General features: G+C 32.8%; 1 protein-coding gene and 1 pseudogene across 1 annotated transcript; one reads left to right on the top strand and one right to left on the bottom strand.

Moving 5' to 3' along the window:
- Nucleotides 1-6994: 6994 nt before the first annotated feature.
- Nucleotides 6995-7113, bottom strand: LOC111733636 (annotated as a pseudogene).
- Nucleotides 7114-10299: 3186 nt separating this feature from the next.
- LOC105308592 (olfactory receptor 5T2-like) lies at nucleotides 10300-11322 on the top strand. The gene has a single exon (XM_011384592.1). It carries the CDS (start codon nucleotides 10390-10392, stop codon nucleotides 11320-11322), a length of 933 nt encoding a protein of 310 aa, XP_011382894.1. The 5' UTR covers nucleotides 10300-10389.
- The last annotated feature ends 1355 nt before the right edge of the window (nucleotides 11323-12677 follow it).

Raw genomic sequence — 12677 nt, 5'->3', positions numbered from 1 at the left:
GAGACTTAAGGTTCTAAATTCTGCCATATTTTTGTAGTAATGAAAAACCTTTTCTCTTACCTGAGGAAATGAGCTTCTTACTCAATTAAAGTATGCTATAAATATTAAGCATTTGAACCCTCCTACCAGGTTCTCAAGTGCTTCTTGAAATCCTCAGGGATGCTCGCTCCATGAATAAAACACACCGATTCTCTTCTGGGACAACAAAGTAACAAGATAACTTTAGTGTTTTTGTGTGTGTTTTTTTTTTCATATTAAAGAAGAGTTATTCTGAAGCTCTAAACTATATGATGAAAGTGACCTCTGATATAAAATAATCATTCAGTAGAAAAAGAATTGCACTAGAACTGGAAAAGAAATTTAATGATATACAACATAGACCTAGCTCTGATACTAAATAGCAATGTATCATTGAATCGATAACTGAAATTCTCTGAAATCCAGTATCTTCTTCCTGGGAATATAACCTATTTTCTTTTCTCAGATCCTCTAAACATATACATAATGAAATAATCTAAAAGCATAAGTTATGACAGAATTTACAATAATTTAATAAAGATTACTATACTTATTTAACTTTTAAGGTTCTACTCTTCTAAGTGATATGAGAAATATATTTAAGCTCATTAATAGAGGAGATAAGATGAATACATGAATAAGTATTGACAGCAGAGATGGGACAGTATACCAGTAACTGTAGCATTCTATGTAATAGAACATTAGAATATTAGAGTGTGGCAGAGGGTAAGGTCAAAAATTGAGGTTTATAGAGTCTTTATTATTTTACTGTGCGTATATACTAATCTGTAGACTAGTATGCAGCTGTATACTTAAAGAAGTTCTTTAAAAATTGTGCAAAATCCTCAACAAAATATTAGCAAACTGAATTCAGCATTTCATTAAAAATCTTATACATAATCATGATGCATTTATTCCTGGAATGCAAGCTTGGTTCAATATCTGCAAATCAATTAATGTGATACACCACATTAACAAAACGAAAGATAAAAATCATATGATTGTATCAATAGATGAAGAAAAAGTGTTCAACAAAATCTAGCATCCATTTATGATAAAAACTCTCAGCAAAGTGGGAATAGAGGGAACATACTACAACATAATAAAGGCCATACATGACAAACCTACAGCTAACATAATACTCAATGGGGAAAGGCTAAGGGCGTTTTCCTTAAGATGAGGAACAAGACAAGGATGCCCACTTTCACCGCTCCTCTTCAACACTGTATTGAAAGTTTTAGGCACAGCAATAAGACAAGAAAGAGAAATAAAAGGCATCTGAATTAGAAAGGAAGAAGTAAAATTCTTGTTATCTGCCAATGACATGACAGTATATACAGAGAACCCTAAAGATTCCACCAAAAAAATTGTTAGAACTGAGCAATGAATTCAGTAAAGTAGCAGGTTACAAAATAAATATTCAGAAGTTAGTGGCATTTTTTACACCAATGATGAACTTTTGGAAAGAGAAATTAAGAAAACAATGTCATTTACAATTGCATCAAAAACTATAAAATACCTGGGAATCAAATTAACCAAGAAAGTAGAAGACCTGTTTTTAGAAAATTATGTCATTGAAAAAAGAAATCGAAGAAGATACAAATAAATGGAAGCATATACCCTGTTCATGGGTAGGAAGAATCAACATTGTTAAAATGGCCATACTACCCAAAGCAATCTATATATTCAATGCAATCCCTATCAAAATACCAATGGCATTTTTCTTAGAGCTAGAACAAATAATCTTAGAATTTATATATGCCCTACAAATCGCCGAATAGTCATGGCAATCTTGAGAAAGAAGAACAAAGTTGGAGGTATCACACTACCTGATATCAAACTATACTACAAGCCTACAGTAATCAAACAGCATGGTACTGGCATAAAAACAAATACGTTGATCAATGGAACAGAATAGAGAGACTAAAAATAAATCCATACCTAAACTCTCACTTAATATATGACAAAGGAGGTAAGAATATACAATGGGTTAAAGACAGTCTCTGCAATAAATGGTGTTGGGAAAATTAGACAGATACAAGCAAAAAAAAAAAAAAGAAGAAGAAGAAGCTGGACTATCTTTTTACACCATATACAAAAATAGACTCAAAATAGATTAAAGACTTAGACCCGAAACCATAAAACTTCTAGAAGAAAACACAGGCAGTAAACTCTCTGATATTACTAACAGAAATTTCTTTTCAGATATATCACCTCAGGCAAGAGAAACAAAAGAAAAATAAACAAATGCGACTACATCAAACTAAAAATTTTTTGTACAGCAAAGGAAACCATCAACAAAACAAAAAGACGATCAACTGAATGGGAGGAGATATTTGCTAATGATACATCTGATAATGGGGTTAATATTCAAAATTTATAAAGAACTTATACAACTCAACAACAAAAATACAAACAATCTAATTAAAAAATGGGCAGAAGACCTGAACAGATACTTCTCCAAAGAGGAAATACAGATGGCTAACAGACATATGAAAAGATACTGAAGGTTGCTAATCATCAGAGAAATGCAAATTAAAACCACAATAAGATATCACCTCACACTTGTCAGAATGGCTATCATCAATAAATTAAAAAACAACAAGTGTTGGCGAGGATTGGAGAAAAGGGAACCCTCATACATTGTTGGTGGGATTGCAAATTGGTACAACCACTATGGAAAACAATATGGAGGCTCCTCGAAAAATTAAAAATGGATATACCTTTTGACCCAGTAATTGCTTTTCTGGACATTTATTAAAAAAACCCTAAAAACAAAACAATAATTCGTAAAGATCTATACACTCCAATATTCATGGCAGCACAATTTACAATAGCCAAGATATGGAAGCAACTTAAACGCCCATCAACAGTCGATTGGATAAAGAAATTATGGTTTTTATATACAATGGAATATTACTCAGCCATTAAAAAAATGAAATCCTAACATTTGCAACAACATGGATGGACCTAGAGGTTATTATGCTGAATGAAATAAGTCAGAGAGAGAAAGATAGATACTATATGATTTCACTTATATGTGGTATCTAAGGAGCAAAAAGAACTAATCTAAAATAGACTCACAAATATAGTGGACAATTTGGTGACGGACAGAGGGGTGGGGAGTTGGGAGACTGGGAGAATGGGGTGAAGGCTTAAAGAAGTACAAATTAGTAGTTGAAAGTTGGGCACGGGGAGCATGGCAGAAGGAGTGTGGTTAGCATGAATATTATGGCTGAGTTGAGGGCCGAGGGAGGGAGCAATTGGGGGGATTATTTTATGAATATTATAGATGTCTAACCATGTACTGTATACTTGAAACTAATTTAAATAAATAAACTTATTTTAAAAAATTCAAGAAAAAAATTGTGAAAAAGAGATAGATAACTAAAACTCTACACCCAGAGTTTCTAAATTAGAAGGTGGGGAATGTTGGTATGCAATTTGAATTTTAAGAGAAGGAAAAAAAGTAAAAAGGAAAGAAAGGAAGGAAGGAAGATACTGATAGGCAGCTTAATTGTTAACGGTCTGTTAACTAAATACCATTGAAATGATCTATATATTCGATGCAACACTACTTCAAACTAAACAAGCATTTTTTTTTTGTTGCAGAAATTGACAAGTTAATTCTATAATTTATAAAAAAGACAAAGGAACTAAGGTAGGCAAAGCAATTTTGAAAAAGTAGAATAATGTAGGGCTCATAATCTGATTTTAAGCTATACCAAAAGCTAAAATAATCAAGAAAGTATGGCATTGTTGAAAAAAATAGATGTCTACATCAATGCAACAGAATAGATTCTTTAGCAGTAGAGACAAGTAATATAGTCAATTGATTTTTGACAAAGTTATTAAGGAAAATCCATGGAACAAGGATAGTATTTTTTATGCTATATATTATGATGCCGAATATGTAGAAAAGACTTGCATCACAAAAAAAAGACATTGATTGACTCATTTTTGTATCATATATAAAATTGTTATATATAAAAGTTGTCTCAAAATGAATCTTAGATCTTAGTATAAAAGCTATTACTATAACATTTCTAGAGAAAAACTATGACAAGTTTTGTGTGGCCATAGATTAGTCACAAATTTTTCTATAAAATACACAACGCATGAACCATAGGAGCAAAAAATGATATATTATATTTTATCACATTTAAAATCTGCTTCGTCAAAGACACTTGAGGGAATGTATAAACCACAGATTTTTACAAAATATTTGCTACACAGTTATTTGATAAAGAACATGAACCCAAAATATATAAAGAACACTCAAATCTCAAAAATATAAAAAAGGAAAGATAAACAATAAAAAATGTGTATAAACGTGAATAGACATTTTACCAGAGAAGATGCATAGATGTTATTTAAGCATATTAAAAAATATTCTACATCATTTGTAATTAAGGAAATATGATTTAAAACCACATCGTGCTCCCTGCACTTAGTCATTGGAATGACTAGAATTTTAAAAGTATAATAATAAATGACAGTCCAAAGGGCTTGCAACGATGCAGAGCAACTGGTGTTTTCATCCATTCTGGTAGGAAAGCAAAAGTGTGTCTGATCCAGCAATCTCACTCTGTGTTATTTACCTGAGACAAAAGAAAACATGCGAAGACACAATGACCTGTACGCCAATGTTCATAGCAGTCCTAGTCACTATATTCTAAAATTAGAAACAGTCCAAATGCCCAGCAACTATTGAATGGATAAACTGACCTGGTGCAACTTTAAGATGGAATACTGTCTAGTAATTAAGAGGAATGAATGCTGATATGTTCAAGGACAAAGATGACTCTTAAATACATCCTGCTAAGTGAAAGGAACCAAACTCCAAAGGTTGCATATGATGTTATTTCACTTCTATCACCTTCTGGACCAGGCCAAGTTGTAACAATGGAAAACACATCGGATGCATCTGTTTGTGTCAGAACCGGTGGGAGGTGGGGGTGTAAAAGGAGCTGATTGACTACAATATGGTTAAGAGGAGACTTTTTAAGGAGATGAAAATATTCTGTGGTTACACAATCACATATGTCTATTAAAATTTCTACTACTGACACCTATAAATGGTAAATTTTACGTTTATTAAAACTCAATGACCCCAACTTTAAAAAAAACTAGCAATTATCTAAATTAATCGTTGCTTCAGAATAAGGTTATCTTTACAGGGAAGATAGTTACTCCAAGACAGAATAAGGGAGGCTTCTGGGGTGCTCTTGCGTTGTTATGATGGTCTTAAAATATTATTGTATGGCCACTTTAGTTCTCAGGGCTAAGCTTGTTTCAGGAGTACTTTCTACCTGCAGTTTCTTATGTCTAAACAGATCTTGACAGCCGGAGGCCTACTGTGCACTTTAGACATTAGATATTGCTGCAACAGTACTTTCTAAAGTACTTGCCTACGTCTTCCAGAAGCTACCTCTCTGCTGACGCTTTCCTTCCGAGTGTACCTGCCCTACTCGAGTGACATTCTCCTCCGCATTTTTTCCCTCCAGGTGAAGTCCTGTCCTTTTCAAGGAGAGTATGTGTTGCATATTCCTGAGATCTTGAGTGGTTTATAACGGTGTATCAGTTTCTCACGGTCCTTTTTTAATACTCTGATTGAGCCTGTGTAAGGAGGGGGAGCTTCTGGAAAACTGACGAAAAATAAAAATTTTACTGGGTCACCTGTCTATCAACGTTAAATTTTTCTCTTTTGGTCCTAGGTGCATCTGTGCATGAGCTTATTGTTTGTGTATATATCTATTGATTGAATGATTGATAGATTATTTTTATTTAATCTGCATAAATTTTGGATTGGTATTCAGAATTGACAAAGTAATACGGCTTATAGTCCTACAAAGTTTTAAACTTTTAATGTTTCCACCACACTTCTATGGCTTTTGGGGGCTTTTTTATTACTTGTAATTTATTATTACTAATAATAATCTAGTAAGTTCAAGTATACGCTTTATTCATTTAAATAATAGCAGTTTATTATTTAAACAGAGTAAAAGTGCAGTGAATTTGGTTGGCTATAAATGCATCTGTTAGATTCTGCAAGAGGTATATTGTGGTTTCACCTTATACTTCACCATTTTTATGGATTGCTGCAATATAAAATGACTTATTTTGTCAGGATGAAGACATTGTTCTCAGAGAAGTTAGTGCCAACTCAGTGTCAGAGCTAAGTATAAGTATGTCTCATATAATTTTCTATCTACTCTCAAAACACATGTGTTTTATTCTTAAGGCATTATTTAAAACCAGACAAATAACTTTATTCATTTTATAAATATCAACACATAGTACATTTGTCCAGAACCATTTATTATTTTGTTAATGAGTAAATCATCAAGTTGCTATTTTGAAACAGAAGGTAATTGAGCCATAATCCCCTTCGGGCATCTCCTATGGGTTTTAACAAGGTTGAGTAAGTGGATATAGGCAATCTAAACAAACCACATTCATAATGTGCCTAAACATGCATTTGCTGTTCTATAGGTAAGAGAAATTTTCAGATCATTTTTGGAATATTTTAGGAGGCAAGACCTAAAATATCAAGGTCAAATATGTTATGAAATCCCCAGTACTAAACTCTTTAATTGTTGGCTATTGCATCGATGAACTCATCACAATCCGATTTATGCAGTCTGCCAACGAATTGAAAAACAATTCTTCCTCAAATAAAACAAACAAAAAAATTGAAAATATTGGATTTATGTTTGTAGGAGTTATGAGAATGCTCCCAATGGAGTGTATGTTTATATTTTCTTGATGAAAGAAGGCAGACCAACTCAAAATTAAAAAATCAGGTAATTTATCAGTAGAGGGCAAGAAAACATTTGACCTATGCAACTATCTGGGGGCTTATATTTTCTCTTTTTTTTTTTTCTTTTTATTTTTTAGACGAGGCAACTTTTGGTTGACTTCACAGATTGCAAGGACCTTGTCAGCTTACAATCCCTTATTTTTTAATTTTTTACGCCTACAGTACCTGGTCTTTCTAGGTGGTCTCCCATCCAAGTACTAACCAGGCCCAATCAAGCTTAGCTTTAGAGATCAGACAGGATCGAGCTTGTTCAGGGGAGCATGGCTGTAGACTTATATTTTCATAAAATGAGGAAAATAATTCTCTTGTTTATTTTTTCTATGTATGTAATTTAGAACCACTTCAGATTATTACTTATTTCAAAATGTTTCTCTAGCCTTAATGACTTAACAAATATCCGAAGGCATCAAGGTTATTGTTTTGTTTATTTCAGTGGGGGTGGTGGGAGGGGGCGGTGAGAGTGGTCAGTTGCAGAATGAAGCCATGGTATGATAAGAGGCAGTAAAAAATGGCGAAAAGTGCGTGCACCATGAGGGAGACCCAGTTTTGAATCTTGGCTCTGACACTAATTAGCTATGAGAGCGGCTATAAAGAAAAAAATAAATGTGTGTCAACGTCCATTCCTACGGCTTAGTGAGTGACTGCCGTTGGTTCTCCGCTCCTTTGCAAACTTAGTATTTCATATTGAGCTCAAGATTTTTGCAGAATTTTGCCCTTTATTAAAATTATATATATATGTATTTTTTAAATTTAATTTTATTATTAGTTGCAAGTATACAAAATATTGGTAGACATTTGTATAGTTTATGAAGCGATCCTCCTGACTGCACTTTCTCTCTTCTGGCTAGTTATAGTTTTGAAATGCTAGTTACATTAATTAGAAAATTTGATTCTATATTATTAAAATTCTTCAAGAATCATAGTCATTTTCTCTTTATAACTCTGGGTCTTTTCTATGCGTACTAATATTGATTCAGTCATGCCCATCTAACAGAAATAACAGTTTTAAGAGCAATTAACAGGTATTTAACATCGTAATTTTTCATTATTTTATTACCCAAAGCAAAATAAGCCCACCGCAATGTGGCATATGGGAGTGTGGTGATCTGTGTGTATATTTTTGCATTTTTGCTTTTTTCGTTATTATCAACAAATTATACAAGTCACAAAGCTTTGTTTTCTAATCCAGACACTTAAAGAGTACACAGAGGAAAAAACAGAATCATAATATAATTTGTTGGATTTAATCTGATAGAAAACTGTTTAAGTGTATTATGTTAATAATCACAAAGTAAATATAGTCTATGTAGATGAAAGATAAAATATCTAATTTAAGGCTGTAGTCAACAAAGTTTTTCAGTGATGTAGTTATAATGTTAGCGTTGTGGCCCAAGATTTCCTAATTTTTAAAACTAAATATGTACAATGACAAAAGTTCAATTAAATGGGTACCTTAAATTTATAACAAAATTGACACATTTAAAAAATTGCTTTAAATATTTATTATTTTACATATTCATTTAATCTGCTTGCCTGCACATTCTTTGGTCTGTTTTGTCATATAAAATTCTGCTTTTTGAAAGAGGAGTAAATTTTGCAGGAAAAGCTTAACATCACACATGACAGTTTTGGAGCTGGGTGAGGAACATTCAGATTCTAAATATTGTGTAACTTTCCTTGTACCAGGTACATTTGAACTGACAGCAAGAATTGTATTGGGGTTGAGCTTTTGCAAGTGACTCCTAATTGCACTAAAATATAAATTTATTTTATCACATTTATTAAAGTTTGCTTTTCTTTCTATCACTTCTCTTTTGATCTCATCTACATAAATTCCTTCCTCTCTAAGTTCCTTTGATTAATAGGCTTGTCATCCTTCCCCATGGCACTTTTTAAATTAAAGAAAAAAATGTGTTTGGGTCTATTCCAATTAATTTAGTATTTTTTAAAAAAATAAAATGATATATTTAAAAGTATTTTATTGTGTTAGAGCAGCTCAAAATGTTCAATTAATTAAAATAAGTGGTTCAATTACCCTGTTATGTTGTAACCTCTATTTCCAATACATAGGATTCAAATTCTTCTTTGATGTTTCATATGAAAAGATCTTGTTTTCTCTGCCTTGAATTTTTGCAATAATTCTATGAAAATGTTTTCTCTTGATACAATTCTTCTAGGTAATCCTGAGTTCTTCTTTCCCAGAAGATTGTTAGGAATTGATTTCTTCTCCTTCTATCACTATTCTATCTCAAATGACTCTCTCCCTAACTGATAGGATCATGTCGATATATTGAAACTGGAGTTTGATTCGCATTATGAATTTAAATAATGTACAGAATATTGTTTGCAGCAGATTGTGTGTTGTGCCATTAAGACTGATTCAGATTTTCTATGGATGGATATATAAAATATTAAATAAATAACAAATTAAATATATCCTCAAACTAGTGTTAAAGGAAGGGGTAAACGTGGAAATTTAAATTCAAGTTCAGGTAACAGTTTTATTCCTAATTTGATTAACCATGGGGCTATGTAGGGAAAAATATTTTTTCTAACTACTTCTTTCTTTTTTTTACTTTTAAATATTAAATTTTCTGTCTAGGTGCAATGATTGTTTATTTTGCTTCTGTTATAGTTTTAACTACTGATCTAAATGAAGTTACTTAATTATTACTTTTAAATAATAGTGAACTAATTATGACTTCATTGAATACAAAATCAACAATATATAATCAAGTATAATACTGTGAAAGAAAAATTGTATTTCTGATTTTTTCTTATCATTTTCCCATTTTCACCACAGAATTTTGAGAGTAGAAAAACATAGATTATCAAGAATTTAGATTTCCAAAAGCAGTGGAAATTACCAAATATTTACCCAAAAAGGACAATAAAATGCTAAATATTTTTTTAAAAATTGAACAAAACATAAATTATAAAATTTTACATTTGATTGTGATCCATTTTCTTCAAAAAAATCTTGAGTTATTTTCAGAATACCTAAATGGAACTGGAAAATTTTAGAGAGATTAATTCATAAAATATTACAATTCGTTAGGTTTTTAATATGTCAAACAAACTTAATTAAATACATTCGACATTTAAAGTTATTTTAAAGATTTAATTTTAGTTATTTTGCTCTTTAATATTCATTTTATTGCTCAGAGAGAGATAAAAATTAATGCCACTATTGTATAAGAATTATTGTTAGCTGTTCACTTGTGTTTTAATGTGACTCAATAGAAAAACAGATCATAAAGTTCAGTGGTAAATTAACCATTTGATTTGATGGTTTTGTTAATGACATTAGTTGAGCCAGTACTTTAAAACCCAAATCTTCCATCTGATTCTATAGTAAATGGCATCAACCTTTGATACCTTGTCTCATCACTGACTCCAGAACTGCTGCTGGGAAGTTATTCATCGACGAGAATTAATTATGAAGACATAGTTCACTTTCCCTGAGCCACAATATTGCTCATTTTTGTCAAAGCAATATGAATTATAATTTTATTAATCTCCTCAAGTTTGTCCCATGAGGTATCAACATGCCGAATGTCACGGAAGTTACAGTGTTTATGCTGAAAGGTTTCACAGACAAGCCTGAACTGCAGATCATCTTATTCTTCCTGTTTCTAGCAATTTACCTCTTTACTCTGATAGGAAATTTAGGACTGATTGTATTGGTCATGGTGGATCCCCGACTTCACAATCCCATGTACTATTTTCTGAGTGTGTTGTCATCCGTGGATGCCTGTTTTTCCTCCACAATTACCCCAAATATGTTGGTAGATTTTATGTCAAAGAGTAAAGTTATTTCACTTTTTGAATGTGCAACACAGATGTTTCTCCTTGTTACTTTTGGGACCACGGAATGCTTTCTCTTGGCCGCAATGGCATATGATCGCTATGTAGCAATCTACAACCCTCTCCTCTACTCAGTTAGCATGTCACCCAGAGTCTATGTGCCACTCATTATTGCCTCCTATGTCGGTGGCATTCTGCATGCTTCTTTACACACAGTGGCCACATTTAGCCTATCCTTCTGTGCATCCAATGAAATTAGACATGTCTTTTGTGACATCCCTGCTCTCCTTGCTATTTCCTGTTCTGACACACACATGAACCAGCTTTTACTCTTCTGCTTTGTGGGCTCTATTGAGATAGTTACTATCCTGATCGTCCTGATCTCTTATGTTTTCATCCTGTTGGCCATTCTGAGGATGCACTCTGCTGAGGGGAGATGGAAGGTCTTTTCTACATGTGGTTCTCACCTAACTGGAGTGTCAGTTTATCATGGAACCATCCTCTTCATGTATGTGAGACCAAGTTCCAGCTATGCTTTGGACCATGACATGATAGTTTCGATATTTTATAGCATTGTGATTCCTATGCTGAATCCCGTCATCTACAGTCTGAGGAACAAAGATGTAAAAGAGGCCATGAAAAGAGTGTTTGGTAAAAATGTGTGTATTCATTAAGTATATTTTTCACGATAACTATTGAATTTAAATAAATTAAGAATAATGTCCATTGTCTGCATATCAAGAAGTTATAATAAAATGTGTTTAGTTTATTAGTGTCTTTTTATTCTTCTTAGACATTTTTATATCAAGATGCCAGCAATATCTCCACCTGTGAACTGTCATTCATTTACTTCTTATTTAATTCATTCTCAGACACACACATACATATACACATGTGTATACATATATATATATATACATATATGGTTATACTGATTTTATTAGTTTGTCAGGACTGCGATAAAAAGTACCACAGACTGGTGGCTTAAACAACAGAAATTTATTTCTCCGTGTTCTGTAATCTAGAGGTCTGAGATCAGGGTGCTGGCAGGGTTGATTTCTTCTGGAGCCTTTCTCCTTGGCTTATAGATGACAGTCTTCTTCCTGTGTCTTCACGTGTCTCTGTTCTCTGAATGTCTGTTTCTCAATATCCTTTTATATAAAGACACTGGTCGTATTGGATTAGGGTCTACCCTAATGATCTCATTTTAACTTAATTACCTTTACATAGATCTATCTCCAAATACAGTTACATTCTGAGATATAAGATTAGGATTTCAACATATGAATATTGGTACATATTATATGTATATTTATATTCACATAGTCACATATCCATGTAATCTTTTCTTTAAAATGTATAGTACTAACTTACATGTTATGTGACTTCAATTAGATAGGATTTCAGGTTGCAATTACAATTAACTTTATAATTATATCTGATAAGCTTAAACAAATGCCACCTGATATCAAAACTATGGCTGATATATTCCAATGCCACTTTCCATGGAACCATTGGTATCTGACTTCTGTTCACAGCATTCCGCTCCATCCTTAGAACTATACATTGGCGGCAATCTAAGTACAGGCTGTGATGCGGCAACCACAGATGTTTTCAAATTCCTGGTGTGATTACCATGCTGTTTGAGAGGATGCTTCCACCCTCCCTTTAGTACTTCACCTAGAGCATGAATACTAAGCCCATTTAATTCCTCTCAGAATACAGACTAGACATTAGTGTTTATAAAGATTATACTTAAACTCAAGAATGACCAAAAAAAGCACAATTTGGAAAGTAAGTTACAACTGGCTGGCATATTGGGATCTTCCAGCAAATAAGCCTCAGCCCATCTTTATGGGTTTCCCTACAGGCCTCATCCAGACTCAGCTTTGGCTCTCTTTTACTTTGACCTCCATCATTCTGTGTGACACTTGTAGGTGCCACAACTCTCCAATCCTCAAGCCCAAGAACCAAGGTACAAAAAAGCATACCTACCATGTTTGTATTTAGCCTTGGTTCCAACAGACAT

This window comes from Pteropus vampyrus, unplaced genomic scaffold, assembly GCF_000151845.1.
Source record: "Pteropus vampyrus isolate Shadow unplaced genomic scaffold, Pvam_2.0 Scaffold595, whole genome shotgun sequence".
In the NCBI taxonomy this organism is placed as follows: domain Eukaryota; kingdom Metazoa; phylum Chordata; class Mammalia; order Chiroptera; family Pteropodidae; genus Pteropus; species Pteropus vampyrus.
Note: the sequence above shows the minus strand (reverse complement) of the source record. Positions and strands in the feature narration are given on the sequence as shown.